At 37.9% G+C, this 18,847-nt stretch overlaps 1 protein-coding gene across 8 annotated transcripts in view; it reads left to right on the top strand.

Annotated features, from left to right (window-relative positions):
• RGS7 (regulator of G protein signaling 7) overlaps positions 1-18,847 on the top strand; it is a 501,308-nt gene that overhangs the window by 218,405 nt on the left and 264,056 nt on the right. For 7 of the 8 annotated variants that reach the window (XM_072732891.1, XM_072732892.1, XM_072732895.1 and 4 more), the window contains one exon: positions 13,829-13,925. The exons of the other annotated variant lie outside the window; for it this stretch is intronic. In XM_072732891.1, coding sequence (XP_072588992.1) covers positions 13,829-13,925 — 97 coding nt within the window. The remainder of the gene's footprint in view (positions 1-13,828; positions 13,926-18,847) is intronic. 8 annotated transcript variants of the gene reach the window in all.

Here is an 18,847-nt window from a genome sequence, read left to right on the forward strand (position 1 = left end):
CACAGAGGAAAGGGTCAAGCTCCACAGCAGCAAAAACACATTTAAAGCCTTGAAAGGCATGAAAAACATAAGGCAAATAGCCAAATCACCATTCAGGTATTTATTTTTAGTGTGTGCATCTGACGTAGATGAACCATCATTGGCATGATTATGCTTTTGTCCTTCTAAAGTGCGTTTGCCTTAAATTCAGGTTATAATCCTTTTTAAAAAAATGTTTTTGAATGAGAGTCAGGATATTAATTCTTAGACTAAGCAGGCTGGATGAACTTCTGCTAACTCTAATCGTATACAGGTATCCCCGCTTTTAGAAAGTTCTTTTTATGCCACTTTGCTCTTATGAAAGACCTACATTAGTACCTGTTTTTACTAACCAAAATAAATCCGAAGATGATTTTTGCTTTTGCCAAAAAAGGCAAAAAGTGAAGTATTCAGCACCCTTTCTGCAGCAAGCCCTTACAGAGGCAGCAGTCACCCCAGGCAGCAAGAGTGGCACCACCTCGTGCCATTCTCGGAAACTGCACCATCACACCACCAGAGGTTTGAATTGTATCTGTGACCATCTATGCTTTATGTTCATTTGTTTTGTATATCTGTTGGCAAAATGCGGGCTAAGTTTTCATAAAAGCCTAAGAGAGGTTACTTTGGGGGTCTGGAAATGTTCAAAAAACTTTCCTGATAAATTAGTGGTAATAGTTTCTTCACTTAAAGCTATTTCATCTTATAAGAGGTTTTGTAGGAATGCTACTTTCTGATAACAGGGGGAACCTATATGTGGTAGAGGTGACTAAAGGTCATCCTTTCTATCACTCCTGGCAAATCTACACTAAAATTGTCCCAGAGACATCTCTGGGCTTCCATTTTACAAAAGAACGTACCATAAAGTAATTTACTTAAGTAATATATCATGGTATCACATCATTATAAATATTTTTTAGCCCTTTTGTTTACGCTTAATCCAAAGCCCTCATGTTTCTTCTCAGTGAAAGCAGAGCACAGCTATTGCCTGTAGCTCCAAAAATAGCACACCATGCACTGACTGAGGGAGCCCATTGTATGTGATAAATTAACTCTCTGCTATGCATTGGGAATGCTACTAGTCCTCTACTAACCTTGAGTGAATTGAGAAAATAATCACATATTCTGAAGGTTTAATTCTCTTATAAAACTCCTGTTGAGAAAGGAGGCTGGGAAGGGCATGACTTCATCTTATATTGTCCTTTGAATTTTTACAAAAGAAGCATCTAACCCAGGTGAACCTGCACATCAATGAAACCACTGGATGAGCATCTTTTCCTCATCCTTAGAAGGGACCTCAAACCTCTGTTGCCTTGTCCCTGGCAAGAATGTTTATACTTGAGGTTTTCAAGAAGACATATGGGCAAAGAGCTGCCCAGTGGTTCCAGGTTGGAAAACAGTGCATTCCAGGGTGAACACAGATCCCTTGTTTCTCTAACTCAGAAAGTTCACCATGTTTTCCCACCATGATCAGTGCTGTAAGAACACGTGTCTCTTATGTTCCCTCACTCAAAGGGTCCTTCTGGTCTTGAACCTCTTGATTATTTTCTGTATCTGAGCTCTCCCTGATGGTGAATGGACTCTGAGACCCCTTCCCCTCACATTCATAGCTCTAACCTAAGGGGATATAAAGGACAAAAATAAGTATAAAATTAATTAAAGATCAACCTCCTACTTTTTACTTTACCACTCAATGTTTGATCTTTTGAAATCAGAATTCAACTTCACTTAAGAAGACTCAGGGACATGTATGTGCTCAGTGACTTAAGGATGATATTCATAATTATACTTGATAGTTTTTGTAACTATATATCATATACATATAATCTATTTTATCCTCATTGAACATGAGAGATAAGTAGAATTACTTCCATTTAATGAATAAAGATACAAAGATTTCAAACGGGAGGCTTCCACAAAAATTGAAGTAATATGTCTCCCAGCTGAATCTCTAACTTAGCCTCATTTTATTGTTTCACATTTGGACTGGACTACTACATACACCCTCTATTGTCTCTAGAGCCTGGGGTAACTATGGACCTTTACTTGTTCAAATTAATTGTACAGACTTCTTGCCTCCTATGTTCTATCCCAGTGTTCCCAATATTATTCCACATAATGCCAAGCATCATTATTTAAAATTGTGTAGTGATGAGAGACCTTGAAAGAACTTTCAGATCTTTCTCTGAGAACCTCTATAGATTCTTATGGTATGAATAATGAATGTGTGGTAATATTTTTCATAGAATGATGAAACACAGCATCCATATTCCTATGTTTACTTTTACTAGGTTGATTTCTACACTGTTATCCACTTTATCCCCTAGCCAAAAATATTGTTATGTAGGCTTGATAATATGAGAACTCCTTAATGAGGCTAAGAGGAGGAAAAAGGAAGGTAAAATAAAGTCAGTTTTTATTGTCTTTCTTATTATTTCAAATTCAATATATCATATTAATGACATTTTTGCTCACAAATATTGGATGTTTATTGAATTTGTGGAAGACTGGACTTCAGTGCACTTTAAAGTTTATAGATAACTCCATATTGAAACTGAATTATAAATTAAATAGTTTATGTTTTAACATAACAGCTAAAATGAATCAATGTCTCATGATTTAAATTCCATCTTTCTTTCATAACCATTCCTGTCTCTGTTACTCTTATGAATACTTATGAATTTATATTCGTCAAATCTTTTTGAAGCCATTCAGCTTTTTCTGTATCAAGTGAAGACTTCAGTGACTCTGATAATTTTAACATAAATTTTTTATCTAAGAACTCAAAAATATATCAGAGGTGATACCTCTTTGAGCAGTAGGTATGAATGTTCTTAAACTATGCTCGGAAACTTTAACATTAGTGATCCCTGAGAACATAGGTACCTAGAAAACAGTGCTGAGTGGATTTCTCCTGAGGGATAAATCTGAGAGGTGAACAATCATTAGCAGAGAGAGAAAAGATGAAGGGCAAAGTCAATGATGGAAGTATCATTTGTTTTAACACGTTCTAGGCATGAAATTTGCAACTTTGTGAGGTGTTTATAGAATCACAGGTGCATTCCAGGCCTTTAGCAAATGTGGCATTTTCTGAATCACAAAACACTATGAAGAGAGCTTTCTTTCTGCCACTGGTTAAATCTCTGATCCCAGTCACTTTGTGTGGTTGGCTGAGATGCTGTACAAGAGTGTTCTTAATCTCTGGTTTTCAGTGAAGGAGAAAGCATGTATTTCTGTTCTGTCAAATGTGAAGGTATTGCAGAAAGGGAGAGTTTATTTCATAGGCTCCTAGGAATGGATCTGTGGTACCTAGTGGCCAGCAGTCAACCAAACTTGATAATTATCAGACAGGGTTGGCACTGCTGAAGGAGGTGCTCTATGCAGAGCTATGCAAGAGGGCAGATCACCTTATCTCATAAAAGAGATGTGACAGGGTCAGAATTTATACATTTATGTACTATAAATATATAAATTCTGACCCTGTCACATCTCTTTTTTTATGAGATACTTATATGATGTACTATAAATATGATAAAGTCTTGGTCACTAAATTCTGGAACTTTATGATGAGAGCATGTATTTTATTTTATTATTAAATTTTGTTTTGTTTACTTATTTTTTTTAAGTAGGCTTCACAGTGGACTTGGAACCCAACATGGGGCTTGAACTCATGACCCTGAGAGTAAGACCTGAGGTGAGACCAAGAGTTGGGCACTCAACCCACTGAGGCATCCAGGGCGCCCCAAGGGCATGTCTTTTAAACTAGAGTGAAGCAAATATTGAATAATAGGAACTATGACTTCAGGTAGTAGGTAATTTAGTTACAGAATTTATTACCCAAGAAGCCACAAAACTTAAATGGCTTCAAAAAGATTTGAATGAATTTATGAATAATGATGGCATTCATGGCTATAAAGAGAAGCCAAGATTTAATCAAAGAACTGACACACTAGAGTAATTCTTACATTCCAAAGCCATTGTTGAGCTGTTGTACTCTGTGACAGTATTATGAGTCCCCTTCCCTTAGTGTGACTATGGTTAAAATGGCAAGCTAGGTGGAGAGCCCTTTGGCATCCCTTGTTGGCCCTTCCTGCTAAATATCAGAGGAACTGCCTTTTTCTCTCACACAAAACAATGGCTGTCTTTAGATAATTTGTTTCCTAAGTATTTACCAACAAGTTATTTTAAGAGAATGAGTAGCCTATCTTTGCTAAACCCTAGAGGTTGAGGAATTTCAAGTTAATTCCAGAAGCTAAAATAGGGAAAGAGCTCATCTGGAATCAAGGGTCTGCATCAATGAGAAGGTTATCATGAAAGACTTTCCACTTATCAAGATTTCTCCTGTGCCCTGAGTAAGGGCTAATGATGAAACTATTGATTCTGTCTACCAGTGTGATAAGGATGTGTGACTAATTTAAAAAGAATGTAAACAGTTTACTCCATTAGTTCTGAATTTAAAAGACGGGGGGGGGGGGGGGGCGGGCGGGGGGGGGAGGTAATTTCTAGGTAGACCAGTTTAGTTGCTGAAGACTATGAGCCATTGCACAGAATGATTATATATAGTATATTATAGCAGGAAGCTGGGGACATTTGACCCTTAAATGAGTGACAATAGATGTTTGAATAAAGGGCTTGCAGGATAAGATTTTAATCCCATTAAAAGTGAGCATTCTCAATCCAAAACTCTAATGAGAAAAAATTGTAAAGGTAATACACGCTCATGGTTAAAAAACAAACGGCATACAAATAGCACAGGAATATATACATCAAAAAATAGAGGACCTCTGCCACCAATTGTTTATGGTCTATACCCCAAATGGTAAAATAGCCAAGGAGGGCTCATCATCAAAATATTTATACTCTAAAAGGAATGATAAATAGGTACAGAATTAACATATATAAGTCATATAAAGTAAGGTGGGAGTAAATATTGAAAAATAATTATAATAAAGTTATCTATGAGTTCCAAAGGAGCTATGATTATATTCAGTTGAGATGACAGAGACAGAGGAAAGTATTAGGAAAGAATTCAGTAAGAAAGTTAACATTGAAATTAGCCTAAAAGTTTAACCAGATTTCCCAAGACAAGCTAGGAAAAAGAAGGACATGGATGGCAGAAGGAATAGTATGGGAGAAGATGAGGCAGTGAACCATGGCCAGGCATGTGTGGAGCATGAGGTATGGTGAGGAGAGTAGAGTTACAAGGCTGGAGTGATTGTCTCGGACCTTACTGTGGAGAAATTTGGGTTCATGGGGTTGTCAGGTCAATCAAAATTTTTAATAAAATTTTAATCAAAATGTTTTTATCAAAATTTTTAATCAAAAATTTTTAATCAAAAATTTTAATCCTCAACTCATTCCTGAGTTAATTTGTCAGTTGAGTGGACTAGGGTAGGTGCAAACAGGAATCCATTACAGAGAAAATATCAAGCAGGCTATCCATGAACTAAGTGATGACAGCAGTGGAAATATATTTGGGAATTACTGCAACCTTTAGAGAGTAGGTGGAGAAGGAGAAGGATTCCTGTAAAGGTCACTACTGTCAGGAAGAGTCCAGCTCATCCTCATCTTGAAGCCAGGATGAAGCAATTGATTTCAGATTCGAATGTCCTGCATCCTTCTTCTCTTTCCATCACTTTATCTTGGTTACTCTCTAGGCTCGTCAGTCTTATCTTTCTCAATGAAGCCTTTTCCGGTATTTCAGGAGACTCTGCGTTTTTTACCTCATGAGCAAATACTGCCATGGTCAAATATTATATATAAATTAGCCAAGAGCTTCTTTACCTCTTACAGCTGTGAAAGCTACTTCTGTTGATTTGCTTGTCTGCCCCATGATTCTTCTCTGCATCACTTTTCTTTGGCTCTCTATTATTACAGAGAGGGTATCTCTCTTTCGCTCTCTCTCTCCCTCCTAAACTACTCTTACATTTTTTTCCTACTATATAACTCTATCCTTCTGCCTTTCAATAGGTTTTTCTTATTGAATAAAGCTATTGTGAACACCATTGTTTTGTCTGCCAGCACCCCTCCCAACCTCAGTCCCCCAACATTATAGAGCAGAGTTTTGGCCCAAAATTCAGATATGGGAATGAGAGGGAGAAGCATTTCTCCTTGGATATCTGGGGTGTAAACTATAAAACTCAGAAGGTTGGGGCATCAGGTTTCCTGCTCTGTGCATTGGAGAACTAGGAGAAGCTTCTGGTCAGTGGAGAAATGTGAGACAGACATGAGAGGGGCCAAGATGGAATGCAGAGAGAATGTTCTACAAGTCAGCTGTGCCTGAAACCCATTCACATTCTGATTTTTCAGTTACACAAAACATCCCACAATGCTTACAACACGTTTCCTTGTTTGTGACATTTTAAGTCAGAATTCTATCACTTGTAAGCCAAGTAATCCTAACAAATCTAATGAGCATAGGTTTTAATTTATCTATTTATTAATTGAGAGATTATATTCCTTTATATAGATGAGAGAATTGCTTTACTTAAAAATAAATGAAAATGGCATCCATAAATCAGAGAAAAATATTTCCTGGGGCTCCTGGGTGACTTAGTCTGTTAAGTGTCCGACTCCTGATTTCGGCTAAGGTCATGATTTTAGGGTTGTGAGATCAAGCCTGATGTGAGACTCTATGTTGAGCATGAAGCCTGCTTGAGATTCTCTCTCTCTTTCTCCCTTTTCCCTCCATCCCTTGAAAAAAGAAATAAAAAGTCTATTTCTGTAAAATCACAAAAGTATAAAATCTCCACCTTTTTAAATTAATTACGGCTTTTGAAAAAAATAAATCTTCATTCAAGATGAACTAGGACAGATTTACATGTAACTAGATTTTATGTGTATATTTTTTAGTCATAATTATTCATGAAGATGGTAGCTTTTTCATAGGAAAAAGTAGTTAATTCTGAGTTGAGATACTGACTACCGTCAACAGTAACATGAGGGAAAATCATACCAATTAGAAGCAGCTTTAATTGAATTATTGTAGCAGAAAACAGTTTGGGTTGCAAATTTTAATCTCATTATTCTTATTTAACCTTCATTAGAGCCTGACTCTGCTTTCTCGCTGTCACCAGTGAATTCATAAGTGAAAATCATATTCTTCTTTAGCAAAGCTTCTTGGAGGAGGAAGAATTATAGGCAAGTTTAAATTATGTAATACCTGCCACCACCTAGTTGTCTAAGATATCTGAGAACCACTTGACTCATCGTTTCTTCTCATAGCTAGCACTTAAAATGATGGTGGCACACAATAATTTGAAAGTATGTGCACACAGCAAAAAATCCATTCAATATGCCCATTCAAGCTCTCATTTATGTTTCCAAATGCCTGTGCTTAATGGTGGATTACAATAAGTAGTTGGAAAACTTCCTTTGAGATTTTGATTGATTCATTTCTCTTTCAGAACTACAGAGTATGAAATGTTTTAACTTTTTTTCATACAAATATTTCGCCTACAGTCAGGGTGTCTCTGTAAAGCTATTGGCTGATTGAAATCAATTGTACTGGTATTATCATAAAGTGATGCAAATATAGCTACAAGTAAATTTAATTAAACTCCCTTCATTGTTTAGAACATTACAAAACTAGAAAGGTTTTAAGGCAGTAATTTTTGTTTTCATAGGGATGTGGGAGTCTCCTGTCTGGCGGGCCCCTTTTGACTAATTAGTAATACTCCTCAAAGATGTACCTGCGTAATCTGCTTTCTCTTTCATTCTACCAAGCATGAGGGTGGGCACTGTTTAACCTGAGTAATATTTGAAATACATCACAAGCATTGAAGTGACATCTCAACTATTCCAGAGAAAAGGCTAATTATGAGATTTTGGAAAAAGAGCAGTGTGTTGAAAGCAGCGCCTTTCATCTCAAGAGCTTATGCCTGACAGTGAACTTGAGTGTCACATCTACAAGTAGGAAGACAGCCTCATAAACAGCCTCTGATTTACCCTCATGTTTTGAAGGGAGAAATTCCTCTAATAAACAAGCTAAAGAATCCCTGCATGAAATGAAACAAAAATAATAATATTTTAGCTTATTAATATTAAGCTTTTCTGTTCTAGTATTTCTTTTTTTTTTTTAATTTTTTTTTTTATTTTTATTTATTTATGATAGTCACAGAGAGAGAGAGAGAGAGAGAGGCAGAGACACAGGCAGAGGGAGAAACAGGCTCCATGCACCGGGAGCCTGACGTGGGATTCGATCCCGGGTCTCCAGGATTGCACCCTGGGTCAAAGGCAGGCGCCAAACCGCTGCGCCACCCAGGGATCCCCTCTGTTCTAGTATTTCTGACTCAGCCTATTTTTTCCAACAAATGTTGGATAAAAGGTAAAAAGTAAACAAATAAAAAAACATGTTCAATATCCCAAGATGAAGTCTTGAAACAATTTAACTTGCACTTTTGCTTTGGGTCTCAGAAAAATCAAACATGTGCTATAAACAAAGATTTAATGCTTCTCTCCCCTCCTTTTTTTGGTGAGCCCTCCTTTATGGGCCAGACACTTTATGTATTAGTAATGCAAAAATGAGTAAGATGAGATTTCTTTTTTCAAGAAGTTCACATCTGAGGGAGAACAGACAGTTATAATAATGAAAATGTGAGGGTTTTGTAATAGAGGTATAAAAAAGTTTTGAACAAGTTGAGCCATAGATATTCACAAAAGTACTTTGCAAGAGACAATTATTTTACTCTTTACACACATAGAGGATTAGTTTGTATACAGGAAAGATTACTTTTGCAAAGAGTATGCAATCTCAATTCAATTTTTGACTTCAAGAGTCAAATTCATCAAGAAAATATGACAGCAGAGACATTTTCACTTTGTCAAAATGAATGCAATCTCATTTCTCCCTTTCTTCTAAATACTATTTTCCCATAGTTTACATAGTCTTTGCTTACATGCAAAAATATTCTTCTTGACAGTCCCCTGTCTTTTGAGGGATAGCACAAACCCAGTCTTCTTTTTTTTTTTTTTTAAGATTTTATTTATTTATCTGAGAGAGAGAAAGAGAACAGGTAGGATAAATGGCAGAGGGAGAGGGAGAAGCATGCTCCCTGCTGAGCAGGGAGCCTAACTGACTTGGGGCTCTATCCCAGGACCCTGGGATCATGACCTGAGCTAAAGGCAGAACTTAACCAATGGAGCTGCTCAGGAGCCCCAATAAACCCAGTCTTCTATAAGAAATCTAAAACAGAGCTTGTCCATAGGTATCTTTTTCTACTTCGTGATTCACAATAGGTTGCTTCTAATAAATATTTGGCATTTAGCTACAACTGTCTTTGCTAGCTGACTTGTCAATAAAAGAAAAAGGGCATGTGGCTTCCTAGTACAGTGATGAGGGAAGAAACATATTGATGAAGGTGAAGATGATGATGATGATTATAATGATAACATTATGGATAAACCTTTATTTAGCATTGTTTCATCAATCCTCACCCCAGATAAGATGTATAATGCTATTATCTCCATGTTACAGATGAGAAAACTGAGTCTCAGAATTTTATTTGTATTTATTTATTTATTTATTTTTTAGAATTTTTTTTTTTTTTGTCTATTTATGATAGTCACACACACAGAGAGAGAGAGAGAGAGAGAGAGAGGCAGAGACACAGGCAGAGGGAGAAGCAGGCTCCATGCACCGGGAGCCCGACATGGGATTCGGTCCCGGGTCTCCAGGATCGTGCCCCGGGCCAAAGGCAGGCACCAAACCGCTGCGCCACCCGGGGATCCCAGTCTCAGAATTTTAAAGTAACTTACCTTTTCATATAATTTGCAGGTAACACAACCAGAATTCAAACTTAGATTTGTGTGGCCTCAGTGGTGTTCTTAATCATGTTGTTATTTGCATTGATGTTTATTAAAATGTGCTGACAATTGGAAGCAATTTGTAAAAGATCCTGATCAATTTAATGGGCTCATCTATTTGTCTCTGATAGGTAACTGGCTCTTTGACTTAAGTGAGGAGATTTGCCCAGTTCTGATTATTTCCAGATTTCAGTAATTTTATAGCTAGAAGAAATCTTACTGATCAGATCCCTCCAACTTCTTATTTGAAGGGTGAAGAAGACTCAGAGCGAGCCTCAGTGACCAGGCATGCTCAGATGTCCTGTCCATAGCTCAGCATTCTGTCATCCTGTGCTGAAATCTTCCTCACCCTAGAAATAGGCTTATGAGATTGAAAACAGTCTAGCCCTTTACAACTCAATGGCACCTTCATGAAGATGACGGATGATAGCTTGATCAATCAATAGATGTGTTTATGTGTAAATATCTTCTTTGGGAATGTTTGAGATATCTGAGTCCTTTGGCCTTAAATTTAAATTGTCCCAAAGAGGGACACCTGGGTGGCTCAGCAGTTGAGCATCTTCCTCCGGCCCAGGGCGTGATCCTGGAGTACCAGGATCGAGTCGAGTCCCACATCAGGTTCCCATTATGGAGCTGCTTTTCTCCTGCCTATGTCTCTGCCTCTCTCTCTCTCTGTGTCTCATGAATAAATAAATAAAGTCTTTTAAAAAATAAATTGTCCCAAAGAGTTTTAGTATTTATTGGTGTTACTTTGTGCAGTGTCTCATCCCTCTTGCTGCCCAGCTTGCTCTATTAGTTTGTCTGCTTTTAATTCTCTCTCACTTGATTTGCTATTGCAAATAGTGGGAAAGCAGATAACCATGTGTTAAAACCATGCTTAAGATAAAAATAAATAGACTCCAAGTGAATTGTAAGGAGGCTTTATTAAATAAGATGGATTTAAAAAATTTATTAATTTACATTTTTTTAAGGATTTATTTATTTGAGAGAGAGAGAGAGAGAAAGAGCAAGTGGGAGGGGCAGAGGCAGAGGCAGAGGAAGAAAGAGTCCCAAGCAAGCTCTGAGCTGAGTGCGTAGTCCAACGCAGGGCTCAGTCTCACAACCATGAAATCACACCCTGAGCCAAAACTGAGAGTTGAACACTTAACCAACTGTGCCTCTCAGGCACCCCAAGGATGTGTTTTTATATTTAAACTTTGGGACCATTTCAGCTTTTAGAAACTAGATTGTTTTTGTCCTGGTTTTTGCTTTTGTTGTTGTTGTTGTTGTTGTTGTTTAGTTTGTCTGTTGCCCATTCTAGACCATGGTAAGATTCATGAATAAATCATATCTGCATAAAGATAAAAATACCTGAATACATTTTAATGACCGCATTTTCAGTTTAGAACACAAATCCTCTTTCACATGGAGTTTTTTTTCTATTGTGGAAATTATCGCTCAGAACGATTGAAACTTTTAAAATACAACCACAGAGCTCACTTTCAGTTCCCAGATTCCTAACCTCATTCCTTTGGGAATCCAATAAACTGAGAGGCAGTATGACTTTGCAGAGAAAATACCTCTCTTCTCATAGCAACCAACCTTAATTGAGTTCCAACCAGAGGAGATTGTTGCCACATCCTGGGGTGTGCAGTTAGTAAGGGGGTCAGAGAGTATTCCCTCTCTGTCTAATATGACTTGGTTTAAACTGTTAAACTCATAATCCAAGTATTTACAAGCTGCCAGTTGACAAGGTGAAGCAGCTTTTTCTTCATTCCTGGACACTGTGACAGGTGAATGAATGAAAGGCAAACAGTAACAAAACACAACATCAGAAAAGTTTAACTATTTTCATATTTCTATACTTAGAGAAGATGTGTTTATTACATGAAAAGATTTAGCTATTAGTGGGATCTTTGGAGGGCCAATAGAAAAAAAAAATCCCTTCATTTTCTGAATTCCGAACTAGTTGAAAATCACAACCAAAGCCTAAGGCAGAAAGGCATCATAATATCTCCTGTATTTGCTGATGTATTATTGAAGAATATTTGCACACACATAAACTTTAAACCTGAAACTCAATCCTGACCAGTTGTACTCACTCACTAGGACAGGTTTCTCACACCAGCAGAGTTGGATGTAGCCTTCCCCATAAAAGGGGGATGGGCCCACAACAAATTTCTCATCCCAACTCTTTCACCTGGTAAGTCAGCCCAGTTTCCCTGGAGTGGCAGGTGTGAGGGGCAGAAAGAGGCAGGAGAGTGAGACAGTGGTGCTTCCTCCACATAAAAACCAAAATAAAACAAAACAAAACAAAAAACAACAACCCCCCCAAAAAACAGAAAAAAATAACCCTGAGGAGTGGGGAATAAACATCCCTAAGCATTGGGGGTGTATGTGGACATTTGTAGTCCAAGGCTTATTGTCTATGTACAGTGTTTTATATATGTTGTATCATTTTTTTATTTTATTTTTTATGTTTTATCATTTAATCTTAAAATACATTATCCCCCACCTAGGCCCAACTCCACCCTATGAACATTGTGAAGGAGTTACTATAAATATTATTAACACCACTTAAAGGTGAGAAAGTGGACTTAGAGAGGTTGCTCACCTTGCTCAAAAGTGAACATGAATGGTCACAAGAAAAGCCAAGTCTCATGAAGACCTATCTGACTCAGAAACTCATTCTTCCCACATCTCCAGTTTCTTGTGAGCAGTTTCTTATGTTAATACATCTGGAAACACTTATCCAGGCAAATAAGAATTCTTAGTTGAAAATCCTTGTAAAGCTGTGTTGTTGGGAATTTGGTAATTCACCAATATAAAGTTTAGACTGTGATTTTAACTTTTTTTTTTACATAATTTTAAACTTACAGAAAAGATGCAAAAATAGTTCAGAGAGTTTCCAGATGCCCTTTACATAGCTTCTTATAATGTAAACATCTTATAGAATCCTAGCAAAATTACCAAAAACAGAAGATTGATAGTGGTACAACACTATTAGATAAATGACAAACGTTACTCAAATTTTACATTGTTTTCAATATTGACTCTGACATCTTTTGAGGACAGTAACTGTATTCTATTCATTTTCATATCCACAGTGCCCATTGGTAAGTCTGATCTAGAGTCGGTGATCCATAGCTGTTTGTGGAATGAGTGAATGGATGTCAATGAGTGAATGGTTGTTGAGCTCCGTAATACAACTTCTATGTATTTGCGTATATTAGGCTTGCCACAGGTATAGAAACACACAGGGATTATGATCTGAGTAAATGTTAGATCTAAATTCCGCAATAGGCTTTGTAAAGTATGGTTCTTTAAAACTGTGAAAACTTTTCAAAAGCAAAAGAGAGTGTACTAACTGGATTGAAACAGATACAGCAGAATTTACTAAATGGGCAGAAAGCTACAGTACTACATTCATTTTATGAGTGTGTGTTGTGTGTGTGTGTGTGTGTGTGTGTGCATGCATGTGTGTATTTCATATCACATTTCAGTAAATGCCCAGGCAAGAGAAGCAGCAGTTGCTAGCAGTGGGTCCTGCATTTCTAGGCAGGTAAAAGGATTTCGCATTGAACCAAATCATAGAAACTCTCTTTCTGGAAGATGAAATCTACAGAGATGCTTTTAAGGATTCTATTTTCTTCCTCACTGAGTTCCACAGAGATAACATTGACAAAAGTGAGAGTTTTGCTATGACAGTGAAGCTGACAGCTTCAAAAATAAACACTCTTTTATCTCAACCTTTGTAACCAAAGAATATGAAACCAGGAGAGAGGTAATATTCAAAGCACAGAATTCCTTCCAGTAGCTTAATGGACCTTAAAATGGCCACTTTTCATACTCTTTTCTCTGTCTTATTTTAACCAAACTAAAAATATTAATGTGACAAAGTATAGGAAGGCAAAGATATGGCATTGTACTTAGTTGGGCAAGACTGGTATAAAAAGTTATTATGAAAACTGATTTTTCTCAGAAAGTTCAACTTTTAAAAGATTTTAATTATTTTATTATTGTTATTTAGATGGAAGACGTCATAGCTCGCATGCAAGATGAAAAAAATGGAATTCCTATTCGTACTGTCAAAAGCTTTCTTTCCAAGATACCTAGCGTCTTCTCTGGTAAGTGTGCATTCAGTGCAGCACTGTTTTCTCTAGCACCTTTGACATAACTATTTAAAATCAATTCTAGCCACTCAGTATTGAAACTTTCTCTCTAATTATTCAGTAACTCCTTGTGAAATAACCCATACCATGTTCAACATCATGTTGGACCCTTGGAGTAATAGTAAAACAAAACAAACAAAAATCATGACTTGACTTTACTCTGGGTCAGTTGGAGAGACATAATGAACAAATGTGAAATAACAGAAGATGATATTAAAGGTGGATGAAATAATGTGGTATAGATTATATAGAAAGATTAGGAGGATAAGGGATGCCTGGGTGGCTCAGTGGGTTAAGTGTCTGACTGTTGGTCTCAGTTTTGGTCTTGATCTCTGGATCATGTGTTTAAGCCCTTCTTTGGGCTCCATGCTAGGCAATGAAGCCTACTTAAAAAAAAAAAAAAGGATGAAAAAAATCAGTCAGGAAGGGGTTCCTGAACAACAGTGGTGAGCCCAATTTGAAAAGTGAAAAGTCAAAAAAATAATAATAAAATAAAGTTTAAAAAAAGAAAAGTGAAAAGTCATATCAGCTTCAAGACCACCAACTGTATAGAACTGGAGGTGACCAGGGTGAGAATATGTAGACATAGAAGTGTGCAGAGAAGCTGTAGAGATGGAAAAGAAAGACTTGGGTCAGGATGAGAGTCTTTGAAAGCCAACCCAAGAATCTAATTCTGATGCATGGAAAATGTGGAGATGTGTCATGCTCTCGCAGAGCATGTTATGATGAAGGTGCTCGGGGGAAATTGGTGTTGAGTGAGGGCTGTTGTCACCATGGTAGGTCCAAGGTCTGTGTTGGAATAGTTCAGGTACCAATGTTTCATTATCTGAGGAGTGAAGGAATACAGAGGAAGAAACATGAGCATCTGTTAAATAACTAGACATATAGGCTATAAGAGGACATTACCCAATATTGTTTGGTTTTGTTTTTTAATTGGATGACTGTGAGATCATTAGTAGAAATAGGGAAACTCCATAGTTTGATTGGAAGTGACTGGAGAAACTCTAGAGAAAATGGTAGTGATGAGTTAGAAATCTGTGCTCTGGCTCCACAAGGCTGGGGATACCCAAGCTGTGGGACATAGGCATGCTGGCCCCAGGCTAGCATGGCTTGGAGAAGAAGCAGAATCAGACCAGAGCCCTCAGATCTGGTGAGTCAGCAGGGTAAGGAGGCTGGACTGAGCCTGTGGAGGAGATGCATGATGGGGTTCCTGAATGAGGGAGGGTTCTGTGGTGCTTCCTTGTGGACAAGGATTGAAGGAAGCACAGTGGCCATCAGGTCTTCAGCCTTGGTGAGAGGTAGTAATTAGGACCAGAAAACAAAGAGGCAGGCCCAGATGTTGGTGTTTAGTGGCTGCATTACTCTTTGATGAAAGGGAGAGAGAACAAGGACCAGGCAAAAGCTGCAGTAGGAAGACATTAGCTCTCACAAAATATGCCCTCTTTTTCCTATTACTGCCTTTCATGCCCACTTTGCTCCAGTTTCCGGCTCTTCTTTGATGATAGCCTGTATTTTCTCACATCTGGGGCTTTACTCCATCTCTTACACCCTCTCACTGACTCACTTCCTGACTTCAAGGTCATTCTGACTATGAAATTCTGTCCATTCCTTAACAGATAGTTCAGAGAACTCTTTTGAGAAAACTATCCTGAGCCTCCATTCTCTGTGCTCTCACAAAAACTTGTTTTTGCTTCTCTTATAGCAGTTATTATGCTCTATTTTGTGCTACATTTTTGTATAATGTCCTATATCCCCTAGGAAATATTAAGCTCCTTAGAGTCAGCAACTTAGAGAGTTAACTTTGTATCTAAACACAAATATGAAAATCAGTCATATTTTAATGACCAGTGAGAGAACTTACCTCCTTAAATACTCTAATGCAGAAGTTGCAAACTTAAATGCAATCAGAATCCAGACATATAAATGCTGTGAGTTACCCACCCATCTTCCTGGGAACTGTGGTCAGGTCAATAGTGCCTGGCCTGCGTGAAGGCATGGCAGTTCAGGAGTTCTTAATGACAATATCCATAAACAAAAATGACTGAGCAAAAAAAGTTTTGCTCATCAGATTAAGCTGGGCTGCAAGTTTGAGTTATCTGCTCTCATGGTAAATCTAAAATTTTTGGTTGAGTTCTTCAAGTAGCAATACCTCATACAATTCCAATACAGTACCATAATTTTCTACAGTTCTGATGTAGCATCCTACTGGAAGAATGCTTAATTGACAATATTAAGATCTTAAATAAAAGGTAAGATTGGACACATAGATGCAGAATGAGCCATGAAGTGCCTGAGGCTTATTTTAATGTTGATTAACATAAGACAACAATGGTAGTTATTACATAAAGAGAATATCAATGACATTTTCATATTAATGTATTTAGTTTCTAATTACCATTGTGTGTTTCCTAGAAAGTTTTCAGGAGGTCTCTGTGTCACAGGTTTAATTACCTGTTTTGCTGTAGATTTAATTGACATAATAGTATTGTGTCTAGTATTTACCAACCTCTTTGTTGTAATATCACCAAATTATAATGGTCTGAAGCCCCATCTACTTTGCTAGCAGATTTTGATCTTCTGTAGTGATTTTCTTCTCCTGATATTTCTTATAATTATTTGGGATTAATCCTTTTGTTCTTTTGTGATCCCACTTGCCACCTGCTGCTTGATCTTCTGCCTCTCTCTGCCTCTCCCTCCTCTCTCTAGGCATGCTTCATGTTCTGCAGAGCTCCAAAAGAAACAATGATCTGCTAACTTCACTGCCCTTAGCAGAATCAGAAATCAATTGTGATGAATGAGTGATGTAATGTGTGAGAGGAGGGTGATGTGATTCTCAGGAGTCTGTCTTGTTGTGGGCTGTTCTACAGGGGAAGAGTCTCAAGTATTGTGAGTCCAGCTCTTTCAGGTTACCCACTAAAACTCCCTAAAGTCTTGATGCTCAAAACATGGTCCATGGACCAATAGAATCAGCATTATCTGGAAATTTATTAGAAACGTAGTATATAAACCTACCCCAGACCCACTAAATCAGAACCTCAATTTTAACACTAAAGCTTAAGAAGTACTGCCATAAGCAGGGCAGTCTGGCCTTGCTGCCAGACTGGGTTCCAGACCAACACCTGTGTTTTACCCAGAGCGTCGGGTACAGTGGCCAACTGGCTTATGCAGATTTTTCTAGAGCTTCAAGGGCTCTGATTATTCTTATTGTTGTTTTTAAGATTTTATTTATTTATTCAGGAGAGACACAGAGAGAGAGGCAGAGACATAGGCAGACAGAGAAGCAGGCTCCCTCTGGGGAGACTAATGCAGGACTTGATCCCAGGACCCCAGGATCACACCCTGAGCCGAAGGCAGACTCTCAACCACTGAGCCACCCAGGCATCCCTTATTATTGTTTTTTCTTTTTAAATTTTTTTTCATCTCACCTCAATCAAATCCATCCCAATCCATTCAATGGTTTTTTTGTTGTTGTTTTATTTTTGGTTTTGTTTGATTGTTTTGTTCATGGAAAGGAGAAGGGATTAGGAAGAAGAATCTAGTTCTTTTATTCTCTACCTAAGAACTTCCTCAGCATCTAAGATTGATGAATGTTAACAGCCATCTGGAGGGATGGGCACTATCCAGTGACACCTGGAAGGACCTGTGCATAATATATATGTAAGGGTAGCCAAGCAGTTCCCCCACCTGCCTCTGGTGAGAACAGCTATATTGTGAAAGTGATAATGCAATCCTGTCCTCTCCCACTATCTAAGATCCAGATCCAGAGTCATGTCAAAGAATATCATTACACAGATAATATAAATGTGATTTGGGCTTTCGGGTTTTTGTTTCATGGCTTTCCCGCTCCTGATAAATGTTTTTCCTTCAGCTAAACATCCAAGCCTTTTTCTAACTATTTAGGTTTTATAACTTAATTTCGGCCTTCTGATTTCTGAGGTGCCAAGATCAGAGGAAAAGTCTTTGGATGAATCCTCCATGCTCATCCTTGAACTGTGGGGGTAGGAAATATCTTTGGGTGGATCCAGTCATATTGCTTCTCACAAAATTACTTTCTCACCTGCAGAAGTAACTCAGGCAGTTCTGATTGTTCTGATTGTGGTATGGCTCAGCTCCCCAGAGCCTGGCCTATCAGTTCTCTTTCCTGGGACTCTTTCTGTTGACTTTCCCAAAGTTCAGTTCATTTGTGTGTGTGTCTGGCACTGAGATGATGTAAAGTTGCAGGCTGGATAATGGGCGTGGGCATGGGCATTTGCAGAGAAAAGCAAAGCAAGCCTGTCTGCAGATGAGAGCAACGGAACAGAGGGAGAAAAGAAGCAGAGGACATGAAGCAGAAAGTCCTGGCTTCTGGTTGGCTTTGCAGCCCTTGCCCAGTCTCCTGGGAGACAATGTTGCAGTCATACACCTCCTTTGGGGGTGCGTATCTCCCACAACACACACACAGTAAAACTTCTACCTTTTGTTTAGCTGTGTTCTCTTTCCTTTTCTGTTTCAGATTTTTCCCGCATTTGAAACAGATTCAGTGGGGGAGGTTCTTAGAATGCAAATTTCCAAACTCTAACTGGAGATATTTAGGACTGAGATGTAACCAGGGAATCAGTATTTCTTAGCTAAAAATATGTATTTATAGGATTGACGTCTTCTAGTCTTGAAGGCCTGATAACCTTATTTTTCTTTAGGACTTTTATTTCAGTTCAGCAAATAGTGATCAAATACCTGCTGTTTTATCTACTATACTGGGTTTTGAAGGCTAATATTTTAATATTAGTGGTAAAGAGACATATTGTATATATGTTGGTGCTCAAGATTCAATTAAGTACAATCAACTAAGGTGAGTTCTCTTCACAAGGGTTTAGAAAGTCAGTTGTGGGAGCATAATT

This window comes from Vulpes vulpes, chromosome 13 (assembly GCF_048418805.1).
Source record: "Vulpes vulpes isolate BD-2025 chromosome 13, VulVul3, whole genome shotgun sequence".
Lineage (NCBI taxonomy): Eukaryota > Metazoa > Chordata > Mammalia > Carnivora > Canidae > Vulpes > Vulpes vulpes.